This window comes from Salmo salar, chromosome 20, assembly GCF_965601325.2.
Source record: "Salmo salar chromosome 20, fSalSal1, whole genome shotgun sequence".
Taxonomy (NCBI): Eukaryota; Metazoa; Chordata; class Actinopteri; order Salmoniformes; family Salmonidae; genus Salmo; species Salmo salar.
This window is the reverse complement of record NC_138310.1, coordinates 59,617,491-59,637,493: the sequence shown is the minus strand read 5'-3', so window position 1 is coordinate 59,637,493 and position 20,003 is coordinate 59,617,491. Positions and strand designations below refer to the sequence as shown.

General features: G+C 47.6%; 1 protein-coding gene across 2 annotated transcripts in view; it reads left to right on the top strand.

The window, feature by feature from the left end:
- LOC106580977 (neurobeachin) overlaps positions 1–20,003 on the top strand; it is a 313,133-nt gene that overhangs the window by 46,934 nt on the left and 246,196 nt on the right. For both annotated transcript variants that reach the window (XM_045703701.2, XM_014162593.3), the window contains exons 2-5: positions 3,856–4,087; positions 4,706–4,806; positions 5,567–5,662; positions 6,382–6,503. In XM_045703701.2, coding sequence (XP_045559657.2) covers positions 3,856–4,087; positions 4,706–4,806; positions 5,567–5,662; positions 6,382–6,503 — 551 coding nt within the window. The remainder of the gene's footprint in view (positions 1–3,855; positions 4,088–4,705; positions 4,807–5,566; positions 5,663–6,381; positions 6,504–20,003) is intronic.

Here is a 20,003-nt window from a genome sequence, read left to right as displayed (position 1 = left end):
ATTCTCTGCTGCACCAATGGAAGAACTGAAAGTCCACCAGCTTTTTGTTTTTATTTAGGATGACATGGAAACCGAAACAACACACTAGCATGTGCTGTCTGTGTACTCTGATGCTGGATACAGTAGTATAGCCCGGGCCTTCACGATGGATGCCTCTTATTATGGAGCAGATGTGTATTTTTGAACATGTTTTGGCATCTTATATTACTGATCTTGATGTAATCCTCTTTCTCCTTCTCTCTTTTCATTGTCACCAACAGCTGAAAATAGGAAATCACTTCTAATAATTTTTTTTGCCTGATTCACTGTCCATTGTTTAGACTGGAAACCTTCTGAAGATTACGTCACTAGTCCAACCTACTGCCGTCACCATGGTGACCAAGAATCTCTCTCTCTCCCCCCTCTCTCTGGTTCGTCATCCTGTCAAGATGCAGTCAGGAGAAAGGAACTAATCACTGATCAGGATGTTAAGTGTAACAGAGATGAATGGTCAGGAGGTTAATACACAAGCGAGGGGAGAAGGAGAGAGAGAGAGGTTGTAGTGAGAAAAAGTGAGCGGTACTGTAGAGTTAAATTGAAATGGGTATAATTTCTGTCACTGTACTAACACTGAGCCTATATCTATATGTAGCCTGTTACTTCTAGTAATCCTTAACATATACTATATTCTTAGATGGTGGAGGAGGTACGTTGTTATTATCAGGATAAAGGTAAGATCCAGATGCAGACCGTGTTGAAGTAACAATGTTTATTACAGCAACAGGGCAAAGGTACAGGACGACAGGCAGGCTCAGGGTCAGATCAGGCAGAGGTCGGTAATCTAGAGGCGGGGCAAAGGTACAGGACGGCAGGCAGGCTCAGGGTCGGGTCAGGCAGAGGTCGGTAATCTAGAGGTGGGGCAAAGGTACAGGACGGCAGGCAGGCTCAGGGTCAGGTCAGGCAGAGGTCGGTAATCTAGAGGCGGGGCAAAGGTACAGGACGGCAGGCAGGCTCAGGATCAGGGGCAGGCAGAGTGGTCAGGCGGACGTGCTCAGGACAGGCAAGGGTCAAAACCAGGAGGATGAGAAAAGAGAGACTGGGTAAAAGCAGGAGCTGATACAAAAAAACTGATTTGAAGATGGTTTCTAAATCCAGAAAGAGATTGTAAACGAAAGTGTTATTCTGCTAATGGAAACAATGGCACTGCTATGCATACTAAACATTTCAAGTTAAAAAGTAGTTATTCTGTTTTTCATCCAACCAGGAGATCGTGATCGATTGAAGATACACCACCACACTGTAAAAAAAGACTTTGGACTGCACAAGTTGTTCTTTTCATCTTCAAGGTTTTGTTGATGATTAGACTCACTGTGTCCTTCTTTTCTCCTTTCTGCTGTCCTCTCACTGGCTTCTAGGAGTGCTCCAAATCCTTTTTTGAGGTCCCAAATGGCACCCACAGGGCTCTGGTCAAAAGTAGTGTACTATATAGGGAATAGGGTGCTATTTTGGATACCTCCCTGGAGTTTAGAATGCAGATATTCTGCTGTACTGCTGTACAGGACATCGTGTTAGCTCTCGTTGCCTCTGGCATACCCCAGGCTTACATAATGTGCCTATATTTCTGAATCTGCTGAGTCTTTGATAACCATCGAGTTCTTCTTACGTATGGTTTAAACAAACTCAAGCTAAATGTATACACGTATACGTGTATACATTTTCTGTCACTGAGTTCTTAGTATTGATTATGGTTTAGCCAGTTTTAAGTGGCTAAAGTAGTGTATAATGGCTGGTATAATTACTCTAACAGTCTGACTGGCTGCCTGAGAGAGAGGCTGAAAGCTTCTAAGGCTGCGTTTAGACAGACAGCCCAATTCTGATATTTTTTCCACACATTGTTCTTTTGACCAATCACATCAGATCTTTTTCAGAGCTGATCTGATTGGTCAAAATACCAACTAGTGAAAAAAAGATCAGAATTGGGCTGTCTGTGTAAACGCAGACTAAGTGGCTAATCTGTGTCCATGTCCACCTCCCAAATGCCACTCTATTCCCTATTTAGTGCACTACTTTGACCAGAGACTTTTGACCAGAGCACTAAATAGGGAATAGGGGGACACATCCCATGTCTTCATCTATACCTCTCCTCCTCTCCTCTCTGAGCACAATGGCTGCAGTTTATTAGGATGTGCAACTGTAATTAGTCTGCTGCTTGCTGTCTGTGCATGGAGGGATGAAGTGATGAATGGACAGGGGGATGGAGAGGTAGGAGAGAGAGATTAGGTTCAGCCCAGACTGCAGGGCTCTTTGTTTCTCCTCTGTCTCTATACCATGGCCTACTAGTCTGCCAATACATTTGCAGTAAAAATGTTGAGTTTTTTTGCTCAACTCACAATGTAATGGAGAAGCTAGTTCTTAGTCATAATCCTGATTCTCTGGTGTAGATGAGAAAGCAAATAAACATGATTGATCTGGTCCTGGTTTTCCTAATACCTCAGACATTATCCTAACTTCAACTGCACACAGTCTGATCTGAAAATCAATTCCTCTCATTGAAAAGGACGTTTTTGTCAAGATGTTACATTCCACATGAATACTTTCCCTGGGCTCTGTACTCTAGTACCAGACAGCTATTACCACACTAAGCTCACTAAGTAATTGATGCCTTTTATAACAGAACAATTACTACTGGATCTGAATTCTACCATAATAAAATGAGGGGTAAATAAATGAAAAGGAATATTAACTTTAGACAAAGCAGAGTAGAGAGGACAATAGAGAGGAGGGATGGGGAGAGGAGAGGAGAGGATGGATGAGGAGAGGAGGGATGAGGAGAGGAGGGCAGAAGAGAGAGGAGAGGAGGGATGGGGAGAGGAGAGAATGGGGAGAGGAGGGATGGGGAGAGGAGAGGATGGATGAGGAGAGGAGGGATGAGGAGAGGAGGGCAGAAGAGAGAGGAGAGGATAGAAGAAGAGGAGAGGAGATGGGAGGCAGAGGAGAGAGGAGGAGAGGAGACGAGAGAGAAGAGAAGAAGGGAGGGAGTGGAGAAGGGAGGAAAGGAGAGGGGAAGCAGAGGAGATGGTGGGGTAGGAATAAGAGAGGAAAGGAGAGAGGACCCGTGCAGTCTGTTGAACCCAGGTAGTCTGTTCAGTGTGCATCAGTGTGAACACAGTCTATATTTAGCAGGAGGTTGTTACTGTAAACTCTGCTTTATAGGAATCAGTTGTCTGAACAGCTTGGCCATTGAACCACATCAGTTTGCTCATTACTTTCCCCCCCCCCCCCCCCCCCTCTCACCCTCTTTCTCTCTCACACTCTTTCTTTCTCACGTTCTTTCGCGCTCTCTCTCTTTTGCTAGATCTGCTATTAGTTCTTTTTTTCTTCTTTTTTTCTCTTCTTTTTTCTTCTGTTACTTCTTGCCTTATTTGCTGCAGACTCTGTCCTGTCAGTGCCAGTGATGTTACCTGGAGGGTTTCTGACCTTATTTTATGCATGTCTGCCTCCATGCCCACCAATTAAGATGCAGCCTCTGTACAGTGTGTTCTTTGTATGTATCAGGCGCTACTAGAGTCGGCCAATTAATTGCCTGTTGAGCTTCAAGAATAGAATAATGATTGTTGGGTGATCGATACAGTATGCCCCTTCCCCTCCACTTTCCAACCAACATTGGATTTTACATTACAACTCCAATACCCTTTTATAATACAATCACAGTCTCTTAGAGGAAAAAGCCTCCCCTCTCTTACTGAACTGGCAATCATGCCTGTTCATCTCATACCCCCTCTCTCTTGTCCCTTCCCCTCCATTCCTCCTCTCCCTCTCCCTCTCCCTCTCCCTCTCCCTCTCCCTCTCCCTCTCCCTCTCCCTCTCCCTCTCCAGCTGGTGGGGGGCGAGTTTGACCTGGAACAGAACTTCATCATAGCGGCAGCGGAGAGCCTGGGCTGTATAGTAGAGCTGTTGGAGCACTGTGATGTGACCTGCCAGGCTGAGGTGTGGTCCATGTTCACAGCCATCCTCAGGAAGAGTGTCCGTAACCTCCAGACCAGCACTGAGGTGGGCCTCATAGAGCAGCTACTGCTGAAGATGAGCTCCGTTGACGACATGATCGCAGGTAAAGGAACAAACGCAAGCAAGCACACGCAAGCAGGCACACACACACACACACACACACACACACACACACACACACACACACACACACACACACACACACACACACACACACACACACACACACACACACACACAGAGAGAGAGAATACATAGTCCATAGAGCTTGTTCCATGGCCAGTTGCCTACAGTAGGCCTGCAGTACAGTACCCACTGCAGAGTGCTGGGTGGATGTATGTGGATTAAGTTAATATTTTAAGCATATTGAAATTCCTTTGGCTTAAAGGAGAGGAAAGATTGAAAAGAGAAAATGTCATTAGTCACAGTGTGTTTTATAATGAGACTGAGCAGCAGTTTAGAGGAAAATTTATTTTCAGAGGGTAAACTAATAGCATGGAATTTTCTTTTTAATTCTGTTGTGAATATGCGGGCATGTTTCTATTGTGTATTTTTTTACAGTAAATAATGAAACCCTATCTGCCGGTGAAGTACCAACTCAACACTAGTGTGTGTGTGTGTGTGTGTGTGTGTGTGTGTGTGTGTGTGTGTGTGTGTGTGTGTGTGTGTGTGTGTGTGTGTGTGTGTGTGTGTGTGGGGGGGGGCGCGTGTGTGTGTATAGACCTGCTGGTGGATATGTTAGGAGTGCTGGCCAGCTACAGCATCACAGTGAAGGAGCTCAAATTGCTGTTCAGCATGCTGAGGGGAGACCGAGAACTCTGGGTAAGTTGTAGGAGTAGAGGACTCTGGGTAAGTCAAGGGAGGAGAAGGAGAGGTTACAAGTTGGGGTTTAGAATCACCTGTTGTACTTGATGAACATGGCTCATATATTCTCAATCTCTTCCTTACATCTCCTCTCTGTCTCTTCCCTCATCTCTTCCCTTGTCTCTTCTCTCTTCCCTTTATGTCCCTTCATGTCTCCTCTCTTTCTCTTCCCTCGTCTCTTCTCTCTTCCCTTTATGTCCCTTCATTTCTCCTCTCTGTCTCTTCCCTCATCTCTTCCCTCATCTCTTCTCTCTTCCCCTTGTCCCTTCATGTCTCTTCCCTTTATGTCCCTTCATTTCTCCTCTCTGTCTCTTCCCTCATCTCTTCCATCGTCTCTTCTCTCTTCCCTTTGTCCCTTCATGTCTCCTCTCTGTCTCTTCCCTCATCTCTTCCATCGTCTCTTCTCTCTTCCCTTTGTCCCTTCATGTCTCCTCTCTGTCTCTTCCCTCATCTCTTCTCTCTTCCCTTTATGTCCCTTCATGTCTCCTCTCTGTCTCTTCCCTCGTCTCTTGTCTCTTCCCTTTATGTCCCTTCATGTCTCCTCTCTCTCTTCCCTCCATCTCTTTGCTCTCTTCTCCCTCCATCCTTCCTCCACCTCTCCTCCTTTTATCTCATCTCTCTCCCCTCCCTCCTTCTTCCCCCCTCTCCTCCCTCTATCTCTTCTCGCTCTCTTCTCTCCATCTCTTCCCTCTCTCCTACAACCATCTCTCCTCTTCAGCCGAGGCATGCAGTGAAGCTGCTGTCTGTTCTGAACCAGATGCCTCAGAGACACGGTCCAGACACTTTCTTCAACTTCCCCGGACGCAGTGCTGCGGTAAGACTTTACACTCTGGGCTGGGCTGGTGATCTGGACATTCCCTCTTATTATGTTTTGTTTGTGTGAAGAGCTGAAAATAGTTATACATAAACTGTAGGTATCTGTCACTGTTCTATAATATGTTGAATTTGGCTGTTTGGAATTGTAATAGTAATTGATTATCTACCTAGCACTTACCTTGCTCTATTCTGATTGGTCAGATGTTAATTCATTGTTGGAAGAGAAGAGGAAGCAGTTGAGTTGATGCATGGCTGTAGATGTGGTCAGTTCATTATAAAGGGCGCGTTCTTCTGCCAAGGCGTTGCTGATGCATGCCAGATCTTACAACGCCTGGATAGGTATTTTACGCATCAGCTAACTACATTGTATGTTACTGCAATCTGGGACTGACGGCACAGTCGATGATGTGGTTAGCAACCATTGGTTGATGCATGCAACGTCTGAGCAGGGGAACCCCTCCTAAATCTGCAAAAGAGTAATTTGTCTCCATCCAGAGTTTGTCTTCACAGAGAGTAATCCATCCACTATCTAAAGAACCATCACACCACTGCAGTATATTAGTTACATTATTCGGTTTAGAGATGACTCTTCCTCTGACGTCTATGATAAGTATCTCTTTCTCTCTCTCTCTCTCTCTCTCTCTCTCTCTCTCTCTCTCTCTCTCTCTCTCTCTCTCTCTCTCTCTCTCTCTCTTTCTCTTTCCTTTCTCACTCCAGGCTATAGCGCTGCCTCCCATTGCTAAGTGGCCTTACCAGAACGGCTTCACTCTCAACACCTGGTTCAGAATGGACCCTCTAAACAACATCAACGTAGACAAAGACAAACCATATCTCTACTGGTGAGTAGAACATATAAACCATATCTCTACTGGTGAGTAGAACATATAAACCATATCTCTACTGGTGAGTAGAACATATAAACCATATCTCTACTGGTGAGTAGAACATATAAACCATATCTCTACTGGTGAGTAGAACATATAAACCATATCTCTACTGGTGAGTAGTACATATAAACCATATCTCTACTGGTGAGTAGAACATATAAACCATATCTCTACTGGTGAGTAGAACATATAAACCATATCTCTACTGGTGAGTAGAACATATAAACCATATCTCTACTGGTGAGTAGAACATATAAACCATATCTCTACTGGTGAGTAGAACATATAAACCATATCTCTACTGGTGAGTAGAACATATAAACCATATCTCTACTGGTGAGTAGAACATATAAACCATATCTCTACTGGTGAGTAGAACATATAAACCATATCTCTACTGGTGAGTAGAACATATAAACCATATCTCTACTGGTGAGTAGAACATATAAACCATATCTCTACTGGTGAGTAGAACATATAAACCATATCTCTACTGGTGAGTAGAACATATAAACCATATCTCTACTGGTGAGTAGAACATATAAACCATATCTCTACTGGTGAGTAGAACATATAAACCATATCTCTACTGGTGAGTAGAACATATAAACCATATCTCTACTGGTGAGTAGTACATATAAACCATATCTCTACTGGTGAGTAGTACATATAAACCATATCTCTACTGGTGAGTAGAACATATAAACCATATCTCTACTGGTGAGTAGAACATATAAACCATATCTCTACTGGTGAGTAGAACATATAAACCATATCTCTACTGGTGAGTAGAACATATAAACCATATCTCTACTGGTGAGTAGAACATATAAACCATATCTCTACTGGTGAGTAGAACATATAAACCATATCTCTACTGTTGAGTAGAACATATAAACCATATCTCTACTGGTGAGTAGTAGACATATAAACCATATCTCTACTGGTGAGTAGAACATATAAACCATATCTCTACTGGTGAGTAGAACATATAAACCATATCTCTACTGGTGAGTAGAACATATAAACCATATCTCTACTGGTGAGTAGAACATATAAACCATATCTCTACTGGTGTGTAGAACATATAAACCATATCTCTACTGGTGAGTAGTACATATAAACCATATCTCTACTGGTGAGTAGAACATATAAACCATATCTCTACTGGTGAGTAGAACATATAAACCATATCTCTACTGGTGAGTAGTACATATAAACCATATCTCTACTGGTGAGTAGAACATATAAACCATATCTCTACTGGTGAGTAGAACATATAAACCATATCTCTACTGGTGAGTAGAACATATAAACCATATCTCTACTGGTGAGTAGAACATATAAACCATATCTCTACTGGTGAGTAGTACATATAAACCATATCTCTACTGGTGAGTAGAACATATAAACCATATCTCTACTGTTGAGTAGAACATATAAACCATATCTCTACTGGTGAGTAGAACATATAAACCATATCTCTACTGGTGAGTAGAACATATAAACCATATCTCTACTGGTGAGTAGAACATATAAACCATATCTCTACTGGTGAGTAGAACATATAAACCATATCTCTACTGGTGAGTAGTACATATAAACCATATCTCTACTGGTGAGTAGAACATATAAACCATATCTCTACTGGTGAGTAGAACATATAAACCATATCTCTACTGGTGAGTAGAACATATAAACCATATCTCTACTGGTGAGTAGTACATATAAACCATATCTCTACTGGTGAGTAGAACATATAAACCATATCTCTACTGGTGAGTAGAACATATAAACCATATCTCTACTGGTGAGTAGAACATATAAACCATATCTCTACTGGTGAGTAGTTCATATAAACCATATCTCTACTGGTGAATAGTACATATAATGTGACGGTCGTCGTAATGAGTAGACCAAGGTGCAGCGTGGAAAGTGCTCATATTTATATTTCTTGTAACTCAGAACACTCAAACAAAATAACAAACCAAGGAAAAACGAGCGTCACGTTCTGCAGGCTTACTGAGCTGACAAAAACAAGATCCCACACTGAAGGAGGGAAAAAGGGCTGCCTAAGTATGATTCCCAATCAGAGACAACGATAGACAGCTGCCTCTGATTGGAAGCCATACTCGGCCAATCAAAGGAAAAAACACAACATAGAAATATAACCCATAGAATGCCCACCCCATGTCACACCCTGATCTAACCAAACAGAGAAAAACGGCTCTTTCAGGTCAGGGCGTGACAGTACCCCCCCAAAGGTGCGGACTCCCGGCCGCAAACCTGAACCTATAGGGGAGGGTCCGGGTTGGCATCTACTCATGGTGGCGGCTCCGGTTCGGGGCGTAACCCCCACTCCACCCGCTGATTCCTCCGCTTTTGTGTCGCCGGAGGAACCAGACCGTGGATCTTCGCAGGAAGCTCCGAACCGTGGATCGTCGTCGAAGGAACCGGACCGAGGATCATCGCCGGAGGTTCTGTACTGCAGGCCGCCGCTGGAGGCTCTGGACTGCAGACTGTCGCTGAAGACTCTGGGCTGCAGGCCGTCGCTGAAGACTCTGGGCTGCAGGCCGCCGCTGGAGACTCTGGGCTGCAGGCCGCCGCTGCAGACTCTGGGCTGCAGGCCGCCGCTGGAGACTCTGGACTGCAGACCGCCGCTGAAGACTCTGGACTGCAGACCGCCGCTGAAGACTCTGGACTGCAGACCGCTGCTGAAGACTCTGGACTGCAGACCGCTGCTGAAGGCTCTGGACTGCAGGCCGTCTCAGGAGGTTCCGGACTGCAGGCCGTCTCAGGAGGTTCCGGACTGCAGGCCGTCTCAGGAGGTTCCGGACTGCAGGCCGTCTCAGGAGGTTCCGGACTGCAGGCCGTCTCAGGAGGTTCCGGACTGTAGGCCGTCTCAGGAGGTTCCGGACTGTAGGCCGTCTCCGGAGGTTCCGGACTGCAGGCCGTCTCAGGAGGTTCCGGACTGTAGGCCGTCTCAGGAGGTTCCGGACTGTAGGCCGTCTCAGGAGGTTCCGGACTGTAGGCCGTCTCAGAAGGTTCCGGACTGGGGACCGTCTCAGGAGGTTCCGGACAGGGGACCGTTGCTGCAGGCTCCGTGCCATGGATCATCACTACAGGCTCCGCGCCATGGATCATCACTACAGGCTCCGCGCCATGGATCATCACTACAGGCTCCGCGCCATGGATTATCACTGGAGGCTTCGTGCCATGGATCATCCCTACAGGCTCCGGGCCATGGATTATCACTGGAGGCTTTGTGCCATGGATCATCACTGGAGGCTTTGTGCCATGGATCATCACTGGAGGCTTCGGACCATGGATCATCACTGGAGGCTTCTTACGTGGAGCCGGAACAGGTCTCACCGGACTGGGGAAACGCACTAGAGACTGGGTGTGCAGAGCAGGCACAGGGTATACTGGGCCGTGGAGGCGCACTGGAGGTCTGGAGCATAGGGCTGGCACAACCCGTCCTGGCTGTATGCTTACTTTAGCCCGGTAAGTGCGGGGCGCAGGCACAGGACGAACTGTGCTGTGCAGGCGCACTGGCGACAGTGCGTAGAGCTGGCGCAGGATATCCTGGACCGCAGAGACGCACCGGAGACCAGGAACGCTGAGCCGGCACAATCCTTCCTGGCTGGATGCCAACTCTAGCGCGGCAACTGCGGGGCGCAGGCACAGAGCGCACCGGGCTGTGAATGCGCACTGGCGACACCGTGCGAATCACCGCATAACACGGTGCCTGACCAGTCCTACTTTCCCCACGGTAAGCACGGGAAGTTGGCTCAGGTCTCCACCCTGACTCCACCCTGACTACTCTGAGTAGTTCATATAAACCATATCTCTACCGGTGAGCTTATAAACCATGTCTTTACTGATGAATACACATGAAGCACAAGTACATAAACACAATTGCAGATGATCAGTATCATTAGCAAAGCCAACCTGGTTGAAACCTCTGAGATCTAAGCTGTTGTCCTTTTAACCAGCACTGGGCAAAAACAGGTCTGTGGGGAACCAGTAACTATAGTGTTTGGTGTCTGACCTGTGGGGACCCAGTAACTAGTGTTTGACGTCTGACCTGTGGGGAACCAGTAACTCTAGTGTTTGACGTCTGACCTGTGGGGAACCAGTAACTCTAGTGTTTGACGTCTGACCTGTGGGGAACCAGTAACTCTAGTGTTTGATGTCTGACCTGTGAGGAACCAGTAACTAGTGTTTGATGTCTGACCTGTGGGGACCCAGTAACTCTACTGTTTGATGTCTGACCTGTGGGGACCCAGTAACTCTAGTGTTTGACGTCTGCCTTGTGGGGAACCAGTAACTAGTGTTTGATGTCTGACCTGTGGGGAACCAGTAACTCTAGTGTTTGACGTCTGACCTGTGGGGACCCAGTAACTCTAGTGTTTGACGTCTGACCTGTGGGGAACCAGTAACTCTAGTGTTTGAAGTCTGCCCTGTGGGGAACCAGTAACTCTAGTGTTTGACGTCTGACCTGTGAGGAACCAGTAACTCTAGTGTTTGACGTCTGACCTGTGGGGAACCAGTAACTCTAGTGTTTGATGTCTGACCTGTGAGGAACCAGTAACTAGTGTTTGACGTCTGACCTGTGGGGAACCAGTAACTCTAATGTTTAATGTCTGACCTGTGGGGACCCAGTAACTAGTGTTTGGCGTCTGACCTGTGGGGACCCAGTAACTAGTGTTTGATGTCTGACCTGTGGGGAACCAGTAACTCTAGTGTTTGTTGTCTGACCTGTGCGGAACCAGAAACTCTAGTGTTTGACGTCTGACCTGTGGGGAACCAGTAACTAGTGTTTGATGTCTGACCTGTGGGGACCCAGTAACTCTAGTTTTTGATGTCTGACCTGTGGGGAACCAGTAACTCTAGTGTTTGACGTCTGACCTGTGGGGACCCAGTAACTCTAGTGTTTGACGTCTGACCTGTGGGGACCCAGTAACCCTAGTGTGTGATGTCTGACCTGTGAGGAACCAGTAACTAGTGTTTGATGTCTGACCTGTGGGGAACCAGTAACTCTAGTGTTTGACGTCTGACCTGTGGGGAACCAGTACCTCTAGTGTTTGACGTCTGACCTGTGGGGACCCAGTAACTCTAGTGTTTGACGTCTGACCTGTGGGGAACCAGTAACTCTAGTGTTTGATGTCTGACCTGTGGGGAACCAGTAACTCTAGTGTTTGACGTCTGACCTGTGGGGACCCAGTAACTCTAGTGTTTGATGTCTGACCTGTGGGGAACCAGTAACTCTAGTGTTTGATGTCTGACCTGTGGGGAACCAGTAACTAGTGTTTGATGTCTGACCTGTGGGGACCCAGTAACTCTAGTGTTTGATGTCTGACCTGTGGGGAACCAGTAACTCTAGTGTTTGATGTCTGACCTGTGGGGACCCAGTAACTCTAGTGTTTGACGTCTGACCTGTGAGGACCCAGTAACTAGTGTTTGACGTCTGACCTGTGGGGAACCAGTAACTCTAGTGTTTGATGTCTGACCTGTGGGGAACCAGTAACTCTAGTGTTTGACGTCTGACCTGTGGGGAACCAGTAACTCTAGAGTTTGGTGTCTGACCTGTGGGGACCCAGTAACTAGTGTTTGACGTCTGACCTGTGGGGAACCAGTAACTCTAGTGTTTGATGTCTGACCTGTGGGGAACCAGTAACTCTAGTGTTTGACATCTGACCTGTGGGGAACCAGTAACTCTAATGTTTGATGTCTGACCTATGGGGACCCAGTAACTAGTGTTTGATGCCTGACCTATGGGGACCCAGTAACTAGTGTTTGATGCCTGACCTGTGGGGACCCAGTAACTAGTGTTTGGCGTCTGACCTGTGGGGACCCAGTAACTAGTGTTTGATGTCTGACCTGTGGGGAACCAGTAACTCTAGTCTTTGACGTCTGACCTGTGGGGACCCAGTAACTCAAGTGTGTGATGTCTGACCTGTGAGGAACTAGTAACTAGTGTTTGATGTCTGACCTGTGGGGACCCAGTAACTCTAGTGTTTGATGTCTGACCTGTGGAGAACCAGTAACTCTAGTGTTTGACGTCTGACCTGTGGGGAACCAGTAACTCTAGTGTTTGATGTCTGACCTGTGGGGAACCAGTAACTCTAGTGTTTGACGTCTGACCTGTGGGGAACCAGTAACTCTAGTGTTTGATGTCTGACCTGTGGGGACCCAGTAACTCTAGTGTTTGACGTCTGACCTGTGGGGACCCAGTAACTCTAGTGTTTGACGTCTGACCTGTGGGGAACCAGTAACTCTAGTGTTTGATGTCTGACCTGTGGGGAACCAGTAACTCTAGTGTTTGACGTCTGACCTGTGGGGAACCAGTAACTCTAGTGTTTGATGTCTGACCTGTGGGGACCCAGTAACTAGTGTTTGACGTCTGACCTGTGGGGATCCAGTAACTCTAGTGTTTGACGTCTGACCTGTGGGGAACCAGTAACTCTAATGTTTGATGTCTGACCTGTGGGGACCCAGTAACTAGTGTTTGATGCCTGACCTGTGGGGAACCAGTAACTCTAGTGTTTGATGTCTGACCTGTGGGGACCCAGTAACTAGTGTTTGACGTCTGACCTGTGGGGAACCAGTAACTCTAGTGTTTGTTGTCTGACCTGTGGGGACCCAGTAACTAGTGTTTGACGTCTGACCTGTGGGGATCCAGTAACTCTAGTGTTTGACGTCTGACCTGTGGGGAACCAGTAACTCTAGTGTTTGATGTCTGACCTGTGGGGACCCAGTAACTAGTGTTTGACGTCTGACCTGTGGGGATCCAGTAACTCTAGTGTTTGACGTCTGACCTGTGGGGAACCAGTAACTGTAATGTTTGAGGTCTGACCTGTGGGGAACCAGTAACTCTAATGTTTGATGTCTGACCTGTGGGGACCCAGTAACTAGTGTTTGATGCCTGACCTGTGGGGAACCAGTAACTCTAGTGTTTGATGTCTGACCTGTGGGGACCCAGTAACTAGTGTTTGACGTCTGACCTGTGGGGAACCAGTAACTCTAGTGTTTGTTGTCTGACCTGTGGGGACCCAGTAACTCTAGTGTTTGACGTCTGACCTGTGGGGACCCAGTAACTCTAGTGTTTGACGTCTGACCTGTGGGGAACCAGTAACTCTAGTGTTTGATGTCTGACCTGTGGGGACCCAGTAACTCTAGTGTTTGATGTCTGACCTGTGGGGACCCAGTAACTCTAGTGTTTGATGTCTGACCTGTGGGGACCCAGTAACTCTAGTGTTTGATGTCTGACCTGTGGGGACCCAGTAACTCTAGTGTTTGATGTCTGACCTGTGGGGACCCAGTAATTCTAGTGTTTGATGTCTGACCTGTGGGGAACCAGTAACTAGTGTTTGATGTCTGACCTGTGGGGACCCAGTAACTCTAGTGTTTGATGTCTGACCTGTGAGGAACCAGTAACTCTAGTGTTTGATGTCTGACCTGTGGGGAACCAGTAACTCTAGTGTTTGATGTCTGACCTGTGGGGACCCAGTAACTCTAGTGTTTGACGTCTGACCTGTGGGGAACCAGTAACTCTAGTGTTTGATGTCTGACCTGTGGGGACCCAGTAACTAGTGTTTGATGTCTGACCTGTGGGGACCCAGTAACTCTAGTGTTTGACGTCTGACCTGTGGGGACCCAGTAACTCTAGTGTTTGATGTCTGACCTGTGGGGAACCAGTAACTCTAGTGTTTGATGTCTGACCTGTGGGGAACCAGTAACTCTAGTGTTTGATGTCTGACCTGTGGGGACCCAGTAACTAGTGTTTGATGTCTGACCTGTGGGGAACCAGTAACTCTAGTGTTTGACGTCTGACCTGTGGGGAACCAGTAACTCTAGTGTTTGACGTCTGACCTGTGGGGAACCAGTAACTCTAGTGTTTGATGTCTGACCTGTGGGGAACCAGTAACTCTAGTGTTTGACGTCTGACCTGTGGGGAACCAGTAACTCTAGTGTTTGACGTCTGACCTGTGGGGAACCAGTAACTCTAGTGTTTGATGTCTGACCTGTGGGGACCCAGTAACTAGTGTTTGATGCCTGACCTGTGGGGAACCAGTAACTCTAGTGTTTGATGTCTGACCTGTGGGGACCCAGTAACTAGTGTTTGACGTCTGACCTGTGGGGAACCAGTAACTCTAGTGTTTGATGTCTGACCTGTGGGGACCCAGTAACTCTAGTGTTTGACGTCTGACCTGTGGGGAACCAGTAACTCTAGTGTTTGACGTCTGACCTGTGGGGAACCAGTAACTCTAGTGTTTGATGTCTGACCTGTGGGGACCCAGTAACTCTAGTGTTTGATGTCTGACCTGTGGGGAACCAGTAACTCTAGTCTTTGACGTCTGACCTGTGGGGACCCAGTAACTCAAGTGTGTGATGTCTGACCTGTGAGGAACCAGTAACTCAGTGTTTGATGTCTGACCTGTGGGGACCCAGTAACTCTAGTGTTTGATGTCTGACCTGTGGGGAACCAGTAACTCTAGTGTTTGACGTCTGACCTGTGGGGAACCAGTAACTCTAGTGTTTGACGTCTGACCTGTGGGGAACCAGTAACTCTAGTGTTTGACGTCTGACCTGTGGGGAACCAGTAACTCTAGTGTTTGACGTCTGACCTGTGGGGAACCAGTAACTCTAGTGTTTGATGTCTGACCTGTGGGGACCCAGTAACTAGTGTTTGATGTCTGACCTGTGGGGAACCAGTAACTCTAGTGTTTGACGTCTGACCTGTGGGGAACCAGTAACTCTAGTGTTTGACGTCTGACCTGTGGGGAACCAGTAACTCTAGTGTTTGACGTCTGACCTGTGGGGAACCAGTAACTCTAGTGTTTGATGTCTGACCTGTGGGGACCCAGTAACTCTAGTGTTTGACGTCTGACCTGTGGGGACCCAGTAACTCTAGTGTTTGACGTCTGACCTGTGGGGAACCAGTAACTCTAGTGTTTGATGTCTGACCTGTGGGGACCCAGTAACTCTAGTGTTTGATGCCTGACCTGTGGGGAACCAGTAACTCTAGTGTTTGATGTCTGACCTGTGGGGACCCAGTAACTAGTGTTTGACGTCTGACCTGTGGGGAACCAGTAACTCTAGTGTTTGTTGTCTGACCTGTGGGGACCCAGTAACTCTAGTGTTTGACGTCTGACCTGTGGGGACCCAGTAACTCTAGTGTTTGACGTCTGACCTGTGGGGAACCAGTAACTCTAGTGTTTGATGTCTGACCTGTGGGGACCCAGTAACTCTAGTGTTTGATGTCTGACCTGTGGGGACCCAGTAACTCTAGTGTTTGATGTCTGACCTGTGGGGACCCAGTAACTCTAGTGTTTGATGTCTGACCTGTGGGGACCCAGTAACTCTAGTGTTTGATGTCTGACCTGTGGGGACCCAGTAACTCTAGTGTTTGATGTCTGACCTGTGGGGACCCAGTAACTCTAGTGTTTGATGTCTGACCTGTGGGGACCCAGTAACTCTAGTGTTTAATGTCTGACCTGTGGGGAACCAGTAACTAGTGTTTGATGTCTGACCTGTGGGGACCCAGTAACTCTAGTGTTTGATGTCTGACCTGTGAGGAACCAGTAACTCTAGTGTTTGATGTCTGACCTGTGGGGAACCAGTAACTCTAGTGTTTGATGTCTGACCTGTGGGGACCCAGTAACTCTAGTGTTTGACGTCTGACCTGTGAGGACCCAGTAACTAGTGTTTGACGTCTGACCTGTGGGGAACCAGTAACTCTAGTGTTTGATGTCTGACCTGTGGGGAACCAGTAACTCTAGTGTTTGACGTCTGACCTGTGGGGAACCAGTAACTCTAGTGTTTGATGTCTGACCTGTGGGGACCCAGTAACTAGTGTTTGACGTCTGACCTGTGGGGAACCAGTAACTCTAGTGTTTGACGTCTGACCTGTGGGGAACCAGTAACTCTAGTGTTTGACGTCTGACCTGTGGGGAACCAGTAACTCTAATGTTTGATGTCTGACCTATGGGGACCCAGTAACTAGTGTTTGATGCCTGACCTGTGGGGAACCAGTAACTCTAGTGTTTGATGTCTGACCTGTGGGGACCCAGTAACTAGTGTTTGACGTCTGACCTGTGGGGAACCAGTAACTCTAGTGTTTGTTGTCTGACCTGTGGGGACCCAGTAACTCTAGTGTTTGACGTCTGACCTGTGGGGACCCAGTAACTCTAGTGTTTGACGTCTGACCTGTGGGGAACCAGTAACTCTAGTGTTTGATGTCTGACCTGTGGGGACCCAGTAACTCTAGTGTTTGATGTCTGACCTGTGGGGAACCAGTAACTCTAGTCTTTGACGTCTGACCTGTGGGGACCCAGTAACTCAAGTGTGTGATGTCTGACCTGTGAGGAACCAGTAACTAGTGTTTGATGTCTGACCTGTGGGGACCCAGTAACTCTAGTGTTTGATGTCTGACCTGTGGGGAACCAGTAACTCTAGTGTTTGACGTCTGACCTGTGGGGAACCAGTAACTCTAGTGTTTGACGTCTGACCTGTGGGGAACCAGTAACTCTAGTGTTTGACGTCTGACCTGTGGGGAACCAGTAACTCTAGTGTTTGACGTCTGACCTGTGGGGACCCAGTAACTCTAGTGTTTGACGTCTGACCTGTGGGGAACCAGTAACTCTAGTGTTTGATGTCTGACCTGTGGGGAACCAGTAACTCTAGTGTTTGACGTCTGACCTGTGGGGACCCAGTAACTCTAGTGTTTGATGTCTGACCTGTGGGGAACCAGTAACTCTAGTGTTTGATGTCTGACCTGTGGGGAACCAGTAACTAGTGTTTGATGTCTGACCTGTGGGGACCCAGTAACTCTAGTGTTTGATGTCTGACCTGTGAGGAACCAGTAACTCTAGTGTTTGATGTCTGACCTGTGGGGAACCAGTAACTCTAGTGTTTGATGTCTGACCTGTGGGGACCCAGTAACTCTAGTGTTTGACGTCTGACCTGTGAGGACCCAGTAACTAGTGTTTGACGTCTGACCTGTGGGGAACCAGTAACTCTAGTGTTTGATGTCTGACCTGTGGGGAACCAGTAACTCTAGTGTTTGACGTCTGACCTGTGGGGAACCAGTAACTCTAGTGTTTGATGTCTGACCTGTGGGGACCCAGTAACTAGTGTTTGACGTCTGACCTGTGGGGAACCAGTAACTCTAGTGTTTGACGTCTGACCTGTGGGGAACCAGTAACTCTAGTGTTTGACGTCTGACCTGTGGGGAACCAGTAACTCTAATGTTTGATGTCTGACCTGTGGGGACCCAGTAACTAGTGTTTGATGCCTGACCTGTGGGGAACCAGTAACTCTAGTGTTTGATGTCTGACCTGTGGGGACCCAGTAACTAGTGTTTGACGTCTGACCTGTGGGGAACCAGTAACTCTAGTGTTTGTTGTCTGACCTGTGGGGACCCAGTAACTCTAGTGTTTGACGTCTGACCTGTGGGGACCCAGTAACTCTAGTGTTTGACGTCTGACCTGTGGGGAACCAGTAACTCTAGTGTTTGATGTCTGACCTGTGGGGACCCAGTAACTCTAGTGTTTGATGTCTGACCTGTGGGGACCCAGTAACTCTAGTGTTTGATGTCTGACCTGTGGGGACCCAGTAACTCTAGTGTTTGATGTCTGACCTGTGGGGACCCAGTAACTCTAGTGTTTGATGTCTGACCTGTGGGGACCCAGTAACTCTAGTGTTTGATGTCTGACCTGTGGGGAACCAGTAACTCTAGTGTTTGACGTCTGACCTGTGGGGAACCAGTAACTCTAGTGTTTGATGTCTGACCTGTGGGGACCCAGTAACTCTAGTGTTTGATGTCTGACCTGTGGGGAACCAGTAACTCTAGTGTTTGACGTCTGACCTGTGGGGACCCAGTAACTCAGTGTTTGATGTCTGACCTGTGGGGAACCAGTAACTAGTGTTTGATGTCTGACCTGTGGGGAACCAGTAACTCTAGTGTTTGATGTCTGACCTGTGGGGAACCAGTAACTAGTGTTTGAGTCTGACCTGTGGGGACCCAGTAACTAGTGTTTGACGTCTGACCTGTGGGGAACCAGTAACTCTAGTGTTTGACGTCTGACCTGTGGGGACCCAGTAACTCTAGTGTTTGACGTCTGACCTGTGGGGAACCAGTAACTCTAGTGTTTGATGTCTGACCTGTGGGGACCCAGTAACTCTAGTGTTTGACGTCTGACCTGTGGGGACCCAGTAACTCTAGTGTTTGACGTCTGACCTGTGGGGACCCAGTAACTAGTGTTTGATGTCTGACCTGTGGGGACCCAGTAACTCTAGTGTTTGATGTCTGACCTGTGGGGAACCAGTAACTCTAGTGTTTGACGTCTGACCTGTGGGGAACCAGTAACTCTAGTGTTTGACGTCTGACCTGTGGGGAACCAGTAACTAGTGTTTGACTCTGACCTGTGGGGAACCAGTAACTCTAGGTTTGACGTCTGACCTGTGGGGAACCAGTAACTCTATGTTTGAGTCTGACCTATGGGGACCCAGTAACTAGTGTTTGAGCTGACCTGTGGGGAACCAGTAACTCTAGTGTTTGATGTCTGACCTGTGGGGACCCAGTAACTCAGTGTTTGACGTCTGACCTGTGGGGAACCAGTAACTCTAGTGTTTGATGTCTGACCTGTGGGGAACCAGTAACTAGTGTTTGATGTCTGACCTGTGGGGACCCAGTAACTCTAGTGTTTGATGTCTGACCTGTGAGGAACCAGTAACTCTAGTGTTTGATGTCTGACCTGTGGGGAACCAGTAACTCTAGTGTTTGATGTCTGACCTGTGGGGACCCAGTAACTCTAGTGTTTGACGTCTGACCTGTGAGGACCCAGTAACTAGTGTTTGACGTCTGACCTGTGGGGAACCAGTAACTCTAGTGTTTGATGTCTGACCTGTGGGGAACCAGTAACTCTAGTGTTTGACGTCTGACCTGTGGGGAACCAGTAACTCTAGTGTTTGATGTCTGACCTGTGGGGACCCAGTAACTAGTGTTTGACGTCTGACCTGTGGGGAACCAGTAACTCTAGTGTTTGACGTCTGACCTGTGGGGAACCAGTAACTCTAGTGTTTGACGTCTGACCTGTGGGGAACCAGTAACTCTAATGTTTGATGTCTGACCTGTGGGGACCCAGTAACTAGTGTTTGATGCCTGACCTGTGGGGAACCAGTAACTCTAGTGTTTGATGTCTGACCTGTGGGGACCCAGTAACTAGTGTTTGACGTCTGACCTGTGGGGAACCAGTAACTCTAGTGTTTGTTGTCTGACCTGTGGGGACCCAGTAACTCTAGTGTTTGACGTCTGACCTGTGGGGACCCAGTAACTCTAGTGTTTGACGTCTGACCTGTGGGGAACCAGTAACTCTAGTGTTTGATGTCTGACCTGTGGGGACCCAGTAACTCTAGTGTTTGATGTCTGACCTGTGGGGAACCAGT